The sequence below is a fragment of the Rattus norvegicus genome, chromosome 1 (genome assembly GCF_036323735.1).
Source record: "Rattus norvegicus strain BN/NHsdMcwi chromosome 1, GRCr8, whole genome shotgun sequence".
NCBI classification, from domain to species: Eukaryota; Metazoa; Chordata; class Mammalia; order Rodentia; family Muridae; genus Rattus; species Rattus norvegicus.
The window spans coordinates 147,743,232-147,760,723 of NC_086019.1; the positions used below are offsets into that span (position 1 = coordinate 147,743,232).

Genomic DNA, 17,492 nt, shown 5'->3' on the forward strand with positions numbered 1-17,492 from the left:
GTATTCCCTGCAGCATAGTAACAGAACAGGTGTGATCCTGGCTTATTAACAAATAACCAATTAAAAAAGGAATTACCCAGTTCCATTTCTGGGATCCTTAAAGTGAAATACCACCAGAAGGGCTGGGAGATTATTTCTGCCTCGAATTATTTACTACCTTTCGGTTCAAACAAGAGTAACAGCCAACCTCATGCAACACACTTGCTGTTCCCTGGGACAAAACAGTGTCTAAAAACACAGCCCATGCTGCAGCAGTTGCTGCTGCTGCAGGATGGAGGGTTTTCTGGTTTCTTAGGGAAGGACAGTGACACCAACAGTAAGAAAAGAAGGTCCCCAGGCAAGGCCGCTCCATACAGTGCATGTGTTCTCAGCTTTACACTCCAGGAAGCGGGATAACAGGACAATCAGGACAAAGGTGTGACAATGCACATGCTTAGTGTTCTGAGAGACCTTCTGTAGAACCAGCAATCCCTGTGGTGGACTGGTGTGAGCCTTCTGGACCATAATTTCCATTCAAGGTGTCCTGAGCCAGCCCCACCATGAGGAGAGAATGGCAAAGAAAACAAGGAAGCCCAACAGGGTCTTCAAGCAGCACGGGCATTAAGTAGGGATGTAAACATCCACTTGCACAGCACAACCCAGGGGCGGAATCTGGTCACCTGCTCAGAAAGTCCTTGGAAGGTAAAAGGCAGGTGAGAGAAGACATAGAAGAGGAGGGACCTGAAAGGGTTAGTGACAGTGGGCAGAGTGAGACCCATGTATTGGTGGAAAAAGGAGGTATGCTCTAGGAAGAGGGTTTATCTCGAGGGTCAAAGGAAGGCCTAGGATTGGGAAGAAGCAGTGAGTGAGGAAGAGACGTCCCTGTAGGAAGCGCAGACCTGGTGCAAGAGGAAATCGAGGAACTTGGGAAGCGGGGGAACAGGCCAGACCACAGTGAGAAATCTGATGGGCCAATAAGCCCTGATGTTGTAGCTGACATCATCACCTTTTAGAAGGGTTCAGAAATAGATGAGCCATGTAGGAGAGAGGGAGAAGACAGGCTAAGACCAGCAAGCAGATTCCTGAGGCCAACCCCACCCACAGGTGATTAGCTGGAAAGATGCCAGTGAAGCAGCAATGTTCTTATACACGGGAAAGTCTACCTGCTGGCCGGAGTAGACAAAACTTCCTGAGTAGGGAAAGAAAGGGTCAACCAGATAAGAAGAGCTTGGGGTGGGGTATCTACAAGCCAGAGAAAGTGATGCAAGCAGGAATCTGGACAGAGGACTGCTAGCTCCTGAGCACGGGCAAGAGTCTGCCATGGAGATACCAGAGTCCCTTTCCTTGACTTCCACAACCACGAAGCCAGTCATACGACGCAGACCACGTTCTTCAGTTGGACATTTGTCCAGGAGGCCCGAAGCAGGGAGAGCTCCCAAAGGTGTGTAACTCCACCTTGCCAGCTCACACTTCCCGGGGCCACTCAGAGAAGGTGATACTCTGAGAGTGCATGGGCCGATGACGTAAGGAGAGGTCAGACAAGAAGTTCAGGCACTTCTGAGCAGACGATGACTCAGGCAGGACCCAGAGTTCCCACCACACCTCCTTGCATGTTTGTGGGATCATGGGAAAAAGGCTTTCCTCTCTGTGCAGAGCAACCCCTAAGGAGACCCTGCCCACCACATCTGCAGTGTCAGTCTGACTTGGGATGTCCCATAGCCCCACACACCTCTCCCTGGGTCCTTTTCTCCCCTCTCTCCAGTCCATATTCTGTCACTCAGCACCTCTCTGAATCATAAGAACACAATGTCTACTCTCACTTATCTCTAGTCCAGCACATGCTGAACAGCTCCTTTACACAAACCTCTGTCTGCCAAAGTCTTGCAAAAACCTCTTGACTCTTCTGCCTCCTCCATGCCCATGCCCATGCCCACGGCAGCTACTGCCACCTGCACCACGTGACTAAGCCTCCTCTCATCTTTCCTTTTCCTGCATCTCAGACCTTCTATTGTAGACAGACCGGCAGTTCTCTAAACGCAAGTGTGGTCCATTAAAGTCCTTTCAGTAGTGACCCCAAACCTACAGAGACAAGTCTGAGCTTTCAGATAGTGTCTGTGGTAACTAAGAGTGCTATGGACTAGGTTCCCTATAAACACTGGGAAGGGTCTTTGCGAGGTTCTCTGATAGATCCATAGGTAAACTCAGTGTGTGGACTGAGGTAAAGGAAGAAAACGATTATAGCAATATCTAAAAGCTGGAAATCACACTCACCAGTGCAGGAAGCGATACCATGATCTTACGTTTTCTATGAAATAAGCCTGAGCTACTAGCAGTATGTTAAAAGAGCTGAGAACTGCCAGTTGCCTGGCAACAAGATCTGAGAAGCAAACGGTATGCACTGACGTGTATGATTTCATCCCGAAGCCCTCAAGGCTACAGAAGTGAGGGAATGCCATCCTGTGAAAAGAGAAAGGCGCATCCTTAAGACCCTCTTTACTAGGCCAAGTTCATCTTCTCCCCCAGGGGAGGGGACAATGGGCTCGATCTGTTAGGCCTGTAAATGCGGTGTCTATGAGCACGCATAACTGCTGGGAGCCAGGCAGCATAGTAAGGAAACGTTCCTCTGCATATGTGGGAGCAGGGTCAGGACTCTACAACAAGGACAGCTGGGGTGCAGGAGGAAATGACAACTCTGCTGGACCAAGAACTAAAGCTTTGCCCCAGGGGGAGTCACTGGGGGAATCAAGGGCAAAGAAGGAGGTGCAGCTAGCTGTGTGAATTTACTTAGAGCAGTGGGGGTGTCATCCATTTTGATTTACATTTATGAAATGGGAGCACTTCAAAAACTTTCCTTATGACCTGCAGGAGGTGCTGTCACAATTGTGGTGCTGTTCTCTTGTGACCTAAGGGCTAAGGTTTCACAGGATGGTATGAGAGTATGTGATGAGGAGGGCTCCTTAAACAGAAGTCTACATGCAGGCTCCTTAAACAGATGGCTACATGCACGAGTCCCAGAACCTTGGATACTGAAGGCAGGACTGAGTCAGAGGAGCCACACTGTCATGTGCTAAGCATAAGAGCCTCTCATTGCCTCATTTGATACACGGGGAGGGGGTCCAATGTAGATGTGGTCCTGTAAGTATAAGATACATGGCCTGATGTGTAACTGGCTTTTGATGGTAGCTTGGGACTATCTGCTGTCCACACTCTGATGCCACTTCCCATAGGTGGCAACTAATGTCGCCTTTAACACAGGGACATCCTCAGACATTAAAGTAGAAAGCCAGCTTGGGCTGTGCAACGTTGCGAGATGCTTGGGCCTCACTTTGAGTGCAGGCTTGTAGATTGGGTGTGCTGTCAGGAAGCTGACCCTTTGAAGGACAGATGCTGCTGGGTCCTGGTGTCCGTTAGGGAGGTTTGTGTTTTGTTCTGGTGTGTGATCAGAGTCTTCTAGAGACAGAGAGCTCATCCCTGTCTGTTGTCCGGTCCTGTGAGTTGACAATGGAACTCAAGAGGAAACAGAAGTCAAGCACAGTGCCAGTACATGAAGGCTGTTTCCTTAGGCCGTGCTGGGAAAGGAAGCCAAGTTTCGTATTTCCATCCCTGAACCTTTTGAGCAAACAGACCTCCTCTTTTGAAGCTCATGTCACCCATCACTACCACCCTGAGGGTTGTCACTGTCCCCATTGGGAAACCACACTGACACCCAGCTCCCTAACAGTGTCCACATGAGATCAGGCAGCACAATACAGCTTCCTGTCTACCCCCTGTTCAACTTGAGGTCTGCTTTGAGGGGGCCATAATGCAAGAAGCATGAGTCAGCTGCTATGACTTGGACCACATTTCCCAAACCCAAGGTCAAGGTATGAAGTATAATTTTAAGCAGAACATATGGATCCAGAACCATCCTTGAGAAAAGCTGGGAATGATCACTACACTTAGATCAGGGGACAGAGATCATGGGACTGATTTGCTCAGATCAACTATAAGGATGGTACTGGTTTGCATCACAGTCTTCACATTTCCCAAGGCCTTGCCAGATGGAGCTATTGTGGACTGACTGCAGGCATGGGAGCAGGAAATGGGAGAGGCCTTAGAGTGTACCTTACCAAGGCTGGCAGGAGACCCTGGATGGTTAAGTGGAAGGTATGGCATGTACTTGGTTGTCTCCCCAACTCTGAGCAAATCAGATGTGGTCACAGGTCCCTCAGCCACGGATTATTTCAAATACCCTATTATAATGAAGTCAGTCCCTCTGGGGTGCCATGAACTCAGCTCTGTAAGTACCAGCACATGTTGGAAGCACATTCCATCTCTCTTATTGTTCAGGCACAGAGGAAAGGATGTGGTTGATAGAAGCAAAGGTTTGAACTTGACTGTGTAACATGTGACTCATTAGCAGGCTCAGAGTGGTACACAGTGTTGGGGTCACTGTCTCCTCACGGTTGGGCCTAGGACAATGAACTCTGTGTATCTCGACTATTGTTTCATTACCAACATTGACCTGCAGTGTCAAGCAGATGTCATTCCATGTTTCTCTTTCCCTTTCTGTTCTGGGACCAAGCATCACTATTTCCTGAGGTTAACATGCTATGGCATGGTATGTAATCTCAAGGGGAACTTTGACACAGGGGACAGTGTCATTCTTCCTTCCATAAAGAGAGGCTGTGTGGCAAGGGAAAGCTCTGGGGCGGGGGAGGGGGGAGCAGAGAGAGAGAGAGAGAGAGAGAGAGAGAGAGAGAGAGAGAGAATGAGAATGAATATGAGAGAGGTGTATCCATTTCTGAGATTGGCTCCTTTCCAGAAATGGAGCACTCTTGCTACTAAGATACATCTTTAGAAACCAGGACATCCAAGATGGGTGGTCATACCTGCATAGGAAGAGATAACTGCTGTTGATAACTGATTGTTGTTGAAGCTCACATCTTGTTTTGATAGGAAATTCCGAGGTCATTAATGTGTTCTTACCTCATCTCTCATGCTTCAGATGAGGAGGAAACTGGGAAATGGATGAGCCTGGTCTCGGGGGGAAAGTTTATGGGATGAGGAAATATCTACTATGGACTTGAAGGCTGGGAATCCTTGGACAAGAACAAGACATTCATCCCTCCTGCATCTGTAGAGAACACTGCTTAATTCACGGCTATCATTTTGGTTATGGTTACAAAGAACCAAAAGGACTTGCATGTAGAAAAGTAGACAAGCAGTTTTGTGTGCTGTGTGGACACCACACTTCTCAAAGTTGCTTCAAACATCCAAGACTGTCAGTCCAAATGGAGTGAATACCAAGGCAAGCAGCTATCACCAGAAGCAAGTTTCTACAATCAACAATAACCAAGAAGGAGTGCTCAGGGATGGGGGCATCAAGGCAAGCCCTGCTCTAAGAAGATGGTACAATGAAAAGCGTGGTAAGAATGGAGGAATATACCTTCCTTCAGCACACGTCCATGTGTCCCAAAATGCCCCAAACAAAACAAAGTGGAAGAATCAGAAATCATGGTTCTACCTTAGCCCACCGGCACTGGTGACCCTAGAGTCTTCATTAAAAGGTCAGCTGCACCCAGGCCAGTGCCACGGAGCCAACTAAAGATGCTGTCACAAGTTAGTCGCATGATTGTCAGGATCTTAAAACCAACCCCAGACAGGCTCCATATTTCCTGTATTTCTCCTTATTTTCCATAGTAATAAAAAGAAAGGATTCATGTTGATAATTGTCTCTATACTTGAACACTAGGTTTTGTTTTTTTAAAAGGGAGTCCACTAAAGTTAGTTACTGTTTAACTTAAAAGCAAGCAGGATTAAGAACTAATTACTTACCAGTTCCCCCATTTGCTATGGGTTTTTTGAGACAGAATCTTGCTATATAGCTTAGGTTTACTTTTGAATTTGCCATCTTTCTGCCTCATACTCCCCACTGCTAAGATTTCAAGCAGGTACCACAAGGGCAGACTTGGGACACACTAGCATTGCTAATAGCTGCCTGCCACTAAGCCAAATACCTGCATTAAACAAGGCATACCCAAGAGAGTCAAAGATCAGGCAATGGCTTACTCAATGACAAGAGGCAGTAAGTGCCTGTGCATGCCAGTCAGGTGACTGCTACTGGCTTGAGAAAGGTAAAATAAACTCACCTTGAAAATTTACTGGGACCTTCACCATCTTCGTCATCAAAGTCCATTCTGAAAAGTCAAAGCCACAGGTTAAGCACCGGTTACAACTTTCAGAAGACTCTAATTGGTTACATGAGCTGTGAAAGCAGAGCGGTCTTCACCCCATCACGTGGCTTCCTACTGTTGGCAGTGCCAAACAGTATCCTTAGGGTCTCAAGAGAAAAAAAACCACAAACCAGAGGTCTCCAGTAATTCACTATTAGTTCTCTGGTCAGAAATGGGAATACTTTAAGTGTCAACTTGTCCCTCTATAACCCTTCTCAGGTGACCAGTGACTCGGGCCACACTGTGTGAAGTCATCAATATTTCTTATCTCTGGGGTATGTGGGTCCATCCACACCGTGTATTCTATATCAACACTTAATTTCTGAATTTTATGGTATATTGCTCAAGGGATTTGGAAGACAGCAAGTTCAAAGGGCGATGGCAGAATATTAGAGGACAGTGGAGCTGACTGAGAATACTGCTTGACATCTTCTGGTGAGGCTCCGAGAACCTCAGGGCAAAGGCCATTTGAGAACATCATTCTGTTACACCCAGGATCAAGCAGGCTGATGAGGAAAAAATGGACATTTGATGCCAAACTCACTCAAGCTGGCTGTCTGCTTGCTGAAGCTCATCAAGTTATTCCTCAGTTTCTTCTTCTTTGCTGCCCCCTCCCCCTTGTTAACATCAATGTCTTGGTGAATTCTCGCTTAACACCCCAAATGTTCCTTCCTAAAAACCCAAGTGCTTCTAATGTCAGCACACACAGGCTGGAGGATGTTCGAGCAGAGGAGAACTTAACCATGGCCAAGGGTACTCAGAGTTTCTGAGAATGAAAATGAGACGCCGACAGCAAGCGAGGCATCTGCAGACCCTAAGTTACCCTGCTTGTTTTCAGTAGGTCTGAAGGACTTGGTGAGTTATAGTCTCATGGTCCAAGCAGGAGGGAGGCTGGTTGCCTGGCAGCTAGGTCTGAGGAATCCCATGGTTTAGCAGCTTACTGTGAGAATGGAGAAAGCACAGTGAGATTCTGCTCAAACAATAAACAAGCAAAGCATGGGGTGTGTGCCAGGAGACCACAGCTACAGAGGCCAGACCTTCTGGCCCCTCACTGGGAGGCTGAACTTCATCCCTAGTCTGTAAGGGCCTGGATGGTAAGTGACCCAGGCAATGCACAGGCTGCCCAGGTTACCAGGAAGCAGTCATGTTACTCAGAAAGAGCATCCCTGTACACATGCTGCAAGATGGGCCCCAGCGAGATGCACGGCAACCTCTCGGCTCTGCAGTAGCTCCAGGGACCTAGGAACTAGTATCAGATGTGACAAAATGAAGGGAGCATGGGCAGCTTTTGCGTGTCTTTGTTCTGGACTGAATACAGTGCAGCCTGGTTTGACATGCCCAGGATTCCATGATGGGATCCTTACCCACTTGGATCCTTGGCCCTCAAAAGCCAACTGTCCCCACAACAGAATGGCAGTTGTGATGAAAGAAATAGCTCTGTACAAAGGGAAAAGGCCATGGGAAGGAAGAAGGAAAAGACAAGAACACATGATGTCAGCAGGGAGATTCTCCTCAGCTTGGCTTCGGAAGTCCAGCACTGGCCAGAGCTGTCCACAGGACGAATGGAGCTGAGTGTGGGAATCTAAATAAAGAAAGCTCATTAACATCCTGTATAATTACTAAGCTATTATCTCACCTTCCAGGAAATTACATGTGGGAAATAACCACCAAAAATGTTTAACTGAGGCCAGTTGCATTTTGCAGAGCTACACTGCCACCTAGTGCTTACAAAGGGAAATATCACCTCTGCCTATATTAAAAGCCCATGTTTTCAAAATTCCAAATAATTTGTGCATGGATTTATCGAAACCATAAATGAGTGCAGTACTCACAGTTATCTATAAAATTCCATTCAGTTCAATTTACTATCAAATTTTCTATAACACTGAGGGCGGGGGAGCTCTTGCACTCTTGGGCTTGCCTGTGGAGATACAGGACAACTGAGAGATGAGGCTCTCTCCTCCTACCCGTGGATCTGGTTATGTAACTTAGGTCATCAGGCATGGTGGTAGCAAGTGCCTGTACCACTGAGCCATCTCCAAGGCTGTTGATAGGATTATGATAATCAAGCTCCTACAAAACACAATTACTCAATGGCCCTCACTCCAGGCCTAAAGATCAATGAGATGTTGGAGTGACTATGGACAGGTATACGTGGACTTCAGGACTTCAGTGCTGAATTACTCTCAAGCAAATCAGGATGGTTGGTCACCCTCATTTTAACAGAGTTTTCTTTACCAATACCCTACAGAACAGATAAATAGGAACTGAGTGATGTACTGAAGGGTTTCGGTTTGGCCCGGTGAGGTTTGGATCAGGCCAGAAGCAGGTAAAAGAAAAAGATGGTCTGGAACTTGAGCCTACTGGAGTCTATCGAAAACTTGGAGCCATGATACGTGTATGAAAAATTAAAAGTCAAGAAACTAGCATTCCTACCTGTGAACATGTGCAATCATACACATGTAACATGGAGAGAAACTATACCCAACACCTCTGAGTGTGCATTCAATCATACATATGGAGAAGAACAGTATAAACACACACACACACACACACACACACACACACACACACACACACACACACACACACACACGGGGTTGTGTTCAGGTCCCTGCCACCATGTTAACCAGCTTTAAATACGACTACAATAAACTGGAGCTTGTTTCTTCTGCTATGAGAAGTATAACACGTAAATCATCTTTTGTTTTATGGATTTTATGTTTCTCTATTATTCTGAAATATCTGGATAATAAGATAAATCAAAACGTGACTTTAAGTCCTATTGTATTCACTCTAAAAAAGAAAAACAAAACAAACCTCGGCACAGTGAACCAGTGAGTCTCAGACAGTGGGCTAACACACAGTTGATCCTAGTTCGCGGATGCTAGTTGTCAGGGAGCCTGAACAAGAAGCTCGGATAGGCATTTGCAAGCCTGACTTAAGTGAGAAAGAAGTGAGGGGAGTCTCCCAAGCAGTGCTGTTTAAGAATGACAGAGTGCAGCATCAAATTTGAGTTTGCACAAAGCATTCACTTTTCAAGTTTGCTCAGCAGTGGCTACGTAGGAGCACTCCTGTCCTGGCCACAGCTCCCTAGAACAGAGCAGTGGCAACATGTCCGAAAACATTTCCACTTCAGAGCCTGGCTCTGCTGGTTGACATTGCACAGTTAAAGCCAGGAACGCTCGCTTACAGAGACATCCCCGCCCTTTCTCTCTCTCTCTCTCTCTCTCTCTCTCTCTCTCTCTCTCTCTCTCTCTCACTCACCCCACCCTTCTTTCTTTCTCTTGCCTTTAATTTTTAAGCAGGGTCACACTATGTAGCCCAGGCTGGTCTTGAACTCCGGAGTCTCCTGACTCCATCTACCGAGTGCTGGGATTTTCCCCTCAGTGATGGTGTTTTAGAAGCTCAGTCCCGGATACAAGGCAGTGGCAGGAACTGATACATTCCTGACCATCACCATCTGCAGCCTCCACCCCACCCGGATGGCAAGCTTCAGCTTCTCATCACTGCCACTTCTCCATGAGGTTAAAATCACTGCTTGTGCCCGTTTGTCCCGTGGGAGTCTCCCTGTCTTGCTGAGCTTGGGGAGGTCACGACAAGAATGTATGTCAGGTAACTTGCTTCAGCTCATTTCTCCCACACATGTGGAGCTACTTTGCAAAGAATCTAAAGCTTCTGAACCTTCACCCCACGTCCCAGTTGCCAGCAGGAGAGCAGCACCCTGCTGAGATGCTCACAGTGAAGTGGGAAGAAAGCCCAGCCAGGAAGGACTCACAGCACTAAGTCAGGCACACATCCAGGAGGACCCCAAGTCCTCAAGAGGCAGTGTGGCCAGCTCTGCGAGGCTGTGAAGCACTAGCGAGGGGTGGGTGACTGTCCTGAGCACTTGGAACACTTGGCTCTGTGAGAATGACTGTCAGGTGAGAGAGGGGAGACTGAAAAGGTGGGTAGGGCACACCAGTGCTGGTTTTTCTCCCTCATACCCCATCTTCTTCCGCGTCCCTCCCTGTGAGTCTCTTCAAAGCACGTCTCCCAATGTTAACAGAAGGAACAGTTGGAGACACCATGCTGGTGACAGTGACAGCAAACAACAGTCAACGCCAGCCATAAGCGCAAGGCCCTGATGGAGCTATCAGCCTTTTGATGCCAATGTGAGAATTTCATGAAAAGATGTAAAAAATGCCAGAGGTAAAAAAGCCCCAAGACTCACTAGGGAAACAGGTTTGCAAAAGAGGTGGTTCCCTTCTTAACCCTGGGTGAGTCTCTAAGTCATGGGGTTTGATTCCCATCGTCTGACAGGAGGAAAAGACAGGCAGCACACAGGTTCCGAGGAAGATGACCAAGGCTTCCTGGCGAAGATCCAACTCACTGATCTGCCTCCAGAGAGCCTCAGTCTCACCTTGTGGCAGGGTGTCAGAGGCCACTGCCCGCCTACCTTCAACTCCGTTTCCTTCTTGATAAGGTGCTTCCTCTTCTTCAGCTGTATGTGGAACCGAACCCAAGCCCAAGTGCCAGCCTGCCCAGGGCACACACTAGCTTCTAGTGCCCTGGTGGACATGGTATTGTCTGTCTCTCTCTCTGTGTCTGTCTGTCTGTGTGTGTGTGTGTGTGTGTGTGTGTGTGTGTGTGTGTGTGTGTGTGTGAGGGTTGGTTTGATTGAGATGCTATGTTCCCCACAGTCTCATACATTTGAACACTTGGTCCCCAGTTGGTGGCCATTTTTGAGTAGGCTTAGGAGGTATGGCCATGTGTCACCAGGGGCAGCTTTGAGGTTTCAAGGGCCACATGCCATTCCCAGTCCACTCTCTGCTTCTTGTTTGCAGTTTAAGAAGTGAGCTCTCGGGTTGGGGATTTGGCTCAGTGGTAGAGCGCTTGCCTAGCAAGCGCAAGGCCCTGGGTTCGGTCCCCAGTTCCAAAAAAAAAAAAAAAAAAAAGATGTGAGCTCTCTGCTGCTCTTGTGGCAATGTCTGTCCACTGTCATAATTTCCCAGCATGGTGATGATGGACTCTCACCCCTCAAATAGACCCGTTGTTCTCTAAGTTGCCTTGCTCACGGCGTATCACAGCAATAGAACAGGAACTAAAACTACAGGACAGGACAGCTGTGGGGAATTCTTCAGATATGGAACTGAGTCCTAGATCAAATTAGCTTAAGTGCAATGCAGAAAGCAGGAACTGTACTCCAGGATTGGGTCAGGACCCTGCAGGCCAAGTTGGAAAACTGCTGGGGTGCACACTAGCCCAAACCATGAGGAAGCAGGCTCACAGATGACCTCACCCCAGCACAAGGAAGGCCCATGGGTCCTCAGCATGGGTTGGGGCAAAGCATTTTTGCCTAGGCTTGAACCAACATAGGGTATTCATTGCAGAGCCTAGTCTGGTATCTTCTAGAAACAGACAAGGGCGAACAATGGGGTTTCTCTTTAAAGAATGTGAGTTAAGGGAGTAACATTTGAAATATTTTGGATTTTTTAAATTGAAAAAAAAAATAGATGTTTTACCACTATATACATTCTTTTGGCAATCCAGAGTGCAGAATTTGTCCACAGTTAGCGAGAACAATGGCTCAGATACCAGGCAGCTGTGCAGGCAGCCCAGAAGCAAGCCGCAGCCTTTACCAGGCAGGCAGGTATTTGTGGCACCCACTGAGGGGACCCAGCAGCAGCAGCAGAGCACTGACTTCTTCAGAGAGTGCACAGGACTCACCAGCCGGCTGAGACTGTCAGCCCTAGGCCTCCGTACAGTAACCATACACCGTCCAGGATCCTTTCCAGAGACACCAGTACACAAAGCAGTCTGAGCTTACCATAAGATGGCATCATAATAGTGTGCTGCTGCATCCTGTCCCCACTCCACTCCAGACCCTGGTGTGCACCGGTCTCCTTGCCTTTGTGCCTTTTTAAGAATCAGAAGGTTTGGAAGAGGCTCTTGGGATTAAAATGCTGGACCTTTTCAACATGGGTGGAGCCTGCAGTCTTGGGACTATGGAAGGTGTTCTGTTCTCACTGGATAGCTGCAGCCGTGGGCAGACTGTGTGCTCAGAACGTGAGCAACCTCCTGGGATTGCTCCTTTTATTTATTAACTACTTCACTGAAAATGAGGGGGGAAAAGGACCAATGGGAAACAGGGTTGAGTAATATACCGAGCTGGAAGATACCAGTTATGCCTTCCTGAAGGACTCTGGTTGGTTTGATCTGGGGTCCTGAGTGTAGATGCTGATACCATTCACCACAAGAAGGTGCCAGGTTTGGGTTCATCGGCTCAAAACTGGTCTGCGACCTATCAGGTCCAGTATAGTGGGCAATACTTATTCACTTTATTGCCTGAGCAGCGTTGAACACATCTGGCTGGCCTTCAGGTGCTGAGTCCTGTTAAAAAGAATTCCTGCATATTCCTAGGGAAGATGAGCACTGGAGGGAAGGTTAGAGGGCCCCAGTTTACATTTACAGTCCCTGGGGCTGGATCTGCCAAATGAGGCTGGAATGTTCAAGCAGTTAAGAGGGGACTCCTCCCTTTGGGGAGTCAGCACAAGCGAGGCCCAGCAGGATCCCACTGCCGGCAGGCCACGTAACTGCAAGGGCAAGCAAACAGAAACCCCCAGCTGGGTGCCAGGAAACCGAGCACTCAGAAGCAAATCATGTGCATATTTAGGAATCTTGCAAAATCTAAACAGGATGCAAACTGCTGAGCTTTTACTCTCCTGGAGGGGGAAAAACAATTCTTTTCTAACAGGTCAAGAGCATTGCTCAACTTTTACTAAGTTCCTGAAAATGCTAGGTCTGCTTACCCGGATCGCCGCTTTCCTCCTCGGGCAGGCATGGCCCCTGCCATTCTCACCTGTCCCGTGGCCGCCATGGGGGCAACAGGCAAGGTCACAGATCCAGGTATGTCTGAAGCCATTTCTGGAAGTCAACAGAAACAAGAAATGTTGTTAAGGACAGAAAAGAAATTAGTAACAAGCAAGGAAACTATCAAACTATCACAGTGCCCTGAGAAAGCCCACCTGGGAGGCAGCCCAAGGACCTGGAGCGGTGGACTGCCAGTCACTTAACTGGGCCAGCCCTGGGCTGTCTGGGCTTTCCAATCTTCCACCTCTGGGCAGTAGTTAGAAACATGAGTACAGCCTTGAAGCAGTTAAGGGACTCAGGTGTCCTTGTCGCCTGGCTGCAGGTGGGCTGTCTAGGTAGAGGGGAAAGCCTGAGAAACAGCTACAACTGGCACCAACCATAGTGCCCAGGATTAAGTTAAGTCTCTAAAGTAATTGGCCTGTAGCAGTACCCACTGACCTCCACCTTTGCTTCCATACCCAGCCTAGTCCACCACCCTCCGTGTTGCCTCAGAAACCCTGGCTCCCTGCAAGATCCCATACATTCTGGGGCATCAAGAGGTTCTCATTTAGGCCTCATAAGGTCGCCTCAGGCTGAGGCTCCCAGGTATCTCTAGACAAGATTTTCCAGGAACAAATACTAATTTAAAGGAAGAGAATGTTGGGCAACAGATGGGACTAAATTTTTTTCCCTATTCTACATTGTTTCTAATAAGTCAGACATTTCTGGAATCTCTTTTAACAGCCTTGATTTCAAATCAATCCACCCTGTCAAAAAGTTTCTTTTTGCCCCTTCTAGGCTGTCAGCGCCCTGTACTGCTCCATTCCCTGTCAAGATAAACCCAGTTGGTGAAGCTGGAGGTGCAGTGGGTACACCAGCAATCCTGGAAAGCAGAAACCAAGCTTGGTGAAGAGCTGTACTAGAAAACACAGGAAGCTGGTGACAGGGAAGATGACCAGGAAGTGGAGGCTTACCTTCGTGAAGATTGAGGGCTTGAGCCTACTGTCTTGTCTGTCTCCTCAGTGGGAAAAATGTGTAGAGATTATCTACCCGCTGTGACCCTAACTCTGTAAAGGCAACATCAGACTCTGCCCTTGCCAGTCAGACCAGGAGCCTTTTCCAAGCTGCCTGGCCCTTGCCTCTGTCCCAGCCTTTGTGGACCTGGTTTTTGGCCCTTGAGCATGGTACCCTGTTCAGCACTGTCCCCAGAGCACAGGTTCTCTCTTTTTTACCTCACATACAAAGCAAATTCACCGACCTGGACTAGAGGAAGAGAGGCCTTTTCTGCTACACCCTTAAGCTCAATAGCTGTTGCTACAGCTTTTAAAATGACTCAGATTTCAAACATGATTTAGCATTTGCTCCTCCACAGGAAAAGGGAGCCTGTCTGGTTTGTAAGATTTATGTTTATAATGTCCTTTCTCCCTGTGAGCACAGCTTAGCTAAGGAATTACTCAGAGTGTGAACAATGTTTACATGGTGCTCCGCACAGGACCATCTCTAACACATGCTTCATATTTTTGAGTTTCTCTGCTGTATCTGAAGAAAGCAAGCTTTCTTTGGTGTTTGCATTACCAAGAAGAGGAGGAGGAGGAAGAGGAGGAGAAGGAGGAGAGTGAGGAAGAAGGGGAAGAAGAGAAAAAAAGAAGGAAAGAAAGAAAGGAAGGAAGGAAGGAAGGAAGGAAGGAAGGAAGAAAGGAAGAAAGGAAGAAAGGAAAGAAAGAAAAAAGAAAGAAAAGCTAACTCTTGGAGCAGCTTCGCAAATGCTGCTCACTGTCCTGCTGCTGTGTTCACTCTTCTTGGCTCAGTCCTTTCTGGGGCCTTACTGGGCTCAGCAGTCTATAAAGATGCTTCAGTGGGACAGCTGGGATACAGTGTGCATGGAGCTACTCTAAGGACAGAAGGAATGGCCACTGAGGCCACCACTGCACCTTTTCTGAGAGTTATCACTGTTTTTTCCTATAGAAACTAGGAAGTTATATGACAGCTATCCCATAGGCTAAACAACACATTTGAGCCATTCCACTCAAAATTCTTGAAATCCGCTAATACTGAAAAATCTAAAATCAGCCCCTCCGTTTGTTATGTTCACAAGGCTTTGAGGACTATCATGGTCTTGAGTGCACACATTGGGAAGTACATGGGAACAGCCCTCACTTGGGCCTTTACTGGGTTTGTGACTGTGAGGTAGCATTGCCAGTGCTGCCCTGACAAGCCACTTACAGCCTGCTTCAGATAAGATATATATGTTTCTGAAATCATGTCTGATGCTTACAGCTTCTGTTGAGTTCCAAAGCTGGGGGCCAGGGCTGTCTAGAGCAGACAAAGTGAACCAACCGGTGGGACGCAAGATTCTAAAGCAAGGTCTCCAGAGTCATGATCCCTTACAAGTTCCCAGGATAAAGGGCTCCAGGGGAAACGTGCTAGGGAAAGCTGAGCATCGATCTCCTTTATTAAACTGTCAATGCCCATTGCACACACACTGAGGAATTCTAGGTGAAGAAGTTACTTTCACTTTGATTAACCCAGTAGATAATAAATGCCTAGGATTCTGGAGACTTAGCGTTTATTGCCTGCTATGCTAGTGCTCCATGCAACATTAGTTTCAGCACTTTAAAGCCAACAACCTCAAGGCCTGTGAGTAAAGGAAACATCAGAGTAAAATTGATCTTGACCGTCATTTGCAAACCTTGAAAGGTCCTCTGCTTTCCTGGGCCAGTCACTTCCAGCTCAGAGCGGGAGGAATGTGGCACTGGTATAGCAAAATGATAACCACTGAAGGTTATTTTAGGAAAACAAAAGTGCCAATTGTGACCCAAATTGCAGAAAGTAAAAGTTCTCTCAGGGGGACAAGACAGAGGGGGGGATAATTTTGAAGATCCATTCCTATCTCCAGACAGATAAAGGGACACAAGGCAAAGACAATGAGGTGGCTTTGCACAAATGTTGTGTTGGCCAATGCATGCCCATCCTATGCAGCAATCACCCAAGGATCGATCCCTCCCTCCCTCCCTCTCTCTCTCCCTCTTTATTCTCCCCTCTGCTCTGTTCTGCTCTCTAGCTCCTCCCATTTTTGTAACGATGGCCTACAAGAGGCTAAGAGGAAGACCAAATGGTTTTGCAGTCCAACAGTTCCAAATAGCTGCTCAAATAGGTGTGAACTACCAGAGTGACCAGGCCACTATTGGTCATGGTACTACAGATGAAATACTCGAAATGCTTATCTTGTCAAGTCGTTTTTTAAAATTAGGAACAATGTATGTAAAGAGCCTAACACAATGTGTGGGAAAAGAAACATTCAAAGAACAACTAAAGTCGTGAACTCTGAGATGGTAAACAGCTTAGCTTGGTGCCTGGATTTACATGGGATGAGGTGCTGGATTAAGACAGGTATTCTGTGTGACGTCAGAGGAAATGTGCTCCCGTGTCTACTTCTCACAATTTAATTAAGGAAAAATTCTGTTTATCCAGTGTCATCATGTTAGTAACCGAAACACAGGTCTAGATATTAAATAAACCAATGGAAGATGTAGTCCTGAGGCTAGCATTCGTGTTAAAGGTTAAGTGTTTTCAATGTTGTTTTTAGGAGGTATCTTTAATAGATTCTCACAAGATAGAAGGCAGCTCTCTCTCCTCTGCCTTGCACACCCATGTGATCTGCTGGCACCTCCACCAGAAAGGTTTGCCTGCTTCTCCAACTGCCAGTTGTTTCCTTTAACTGATGAATGAGCAGGCAAAGAGTCCAGGATCCTTCCGGAAGATGGTCTGAGCCAGGGCACGGTACCAAATACAGCCAAGATGCCCAAACAACCATCAGTGGAGTCACCCCATGGGACAATCTTAACTTCATTCTGAGATAGGGAAAAGGGACATTGGTGACGGCACTGTTTGGAAAGAAGTCACCCCTCAGAGCCAGGGAGACAGTGCAGCCACTGCTGAACTCTGCAACTGCGGTCCATGAAGACCACCTTTCTAGAAGACAGTGCAGCAGCATGAATGGAGATACTAAAGTAACTGGGACCCACACGAAAGTCTTAGCACTGGGAAGGTGTGTGGTGCCTGGTATGTGGTAGTAGTGGTGGTGATAGTGGTGATGATGGTGATGGTGTATGGTGGTGATAGTGATGGCGGTGATGGTGGTGGTGGTAATGGTGTGGTGGTGGTGGTGATGGTATGTACCTGACTTTTTACATGGGTAGTTCTGGGGATCTGAACTCAGGCTCCCATGCTTGCATAGCAAATACTTTAGCTACTGAGCCATCCCCCATTGCTGTGTGCTATTTTAATATTAGTTTAATGATGTGTTAATTGAATGTCACAAACAATAGCATATTTTAAAACTTTCATGAGGAACACACAATAGGACTGTATAGTCAGTGAACTTGAACAATGCATGCATAAGACAGAGGGAGAGGAAGGCAGCCTTTTCTACCAGGCATGTCCAGTGATGAACAATGACAGAATCTT

The 17,492-nt window shown here is 47.3% G+C and overlaps 1 protein-coding gene across 11 annotated transcripts in view; it reads right to left on the reverse strand.

The window, feature by feature from the left end:
- Arnt2 (aryl hydrocarbon receptor nuclear translocator 2) overlaps nt 1-17,492 on the reverse strand; it is a 156,633-nt gene that overhangs the window by 97,878 nt on the left and 41,263 nt on the right. For 9 of the 11 annotated variants that reach the window (NM_012781.4, XM_017588812.3, XM_063281500.1 and 6 more), the window contains 2 exons: nt 12,986-13,100; nt 6,111-6,158 (listed from right to left, as the gene is read on the reverse strand). In NM_012781.4, the coding sequence (NP_036913.3) occupies nt 6,111-6,158; nt 12,986-13,100 (163 nt within the window). Of the gene's footprint in view, nt 1-6,110; nt 6,159-7,017; nt 7,115-12,985; nt 13,101-13,999; nt 14,025-17,492 lie in introns of those variants that run through there. The other 2 variants (XM_008759606.4, XM_063281516.1) reach the window with 2 other exon arrangements.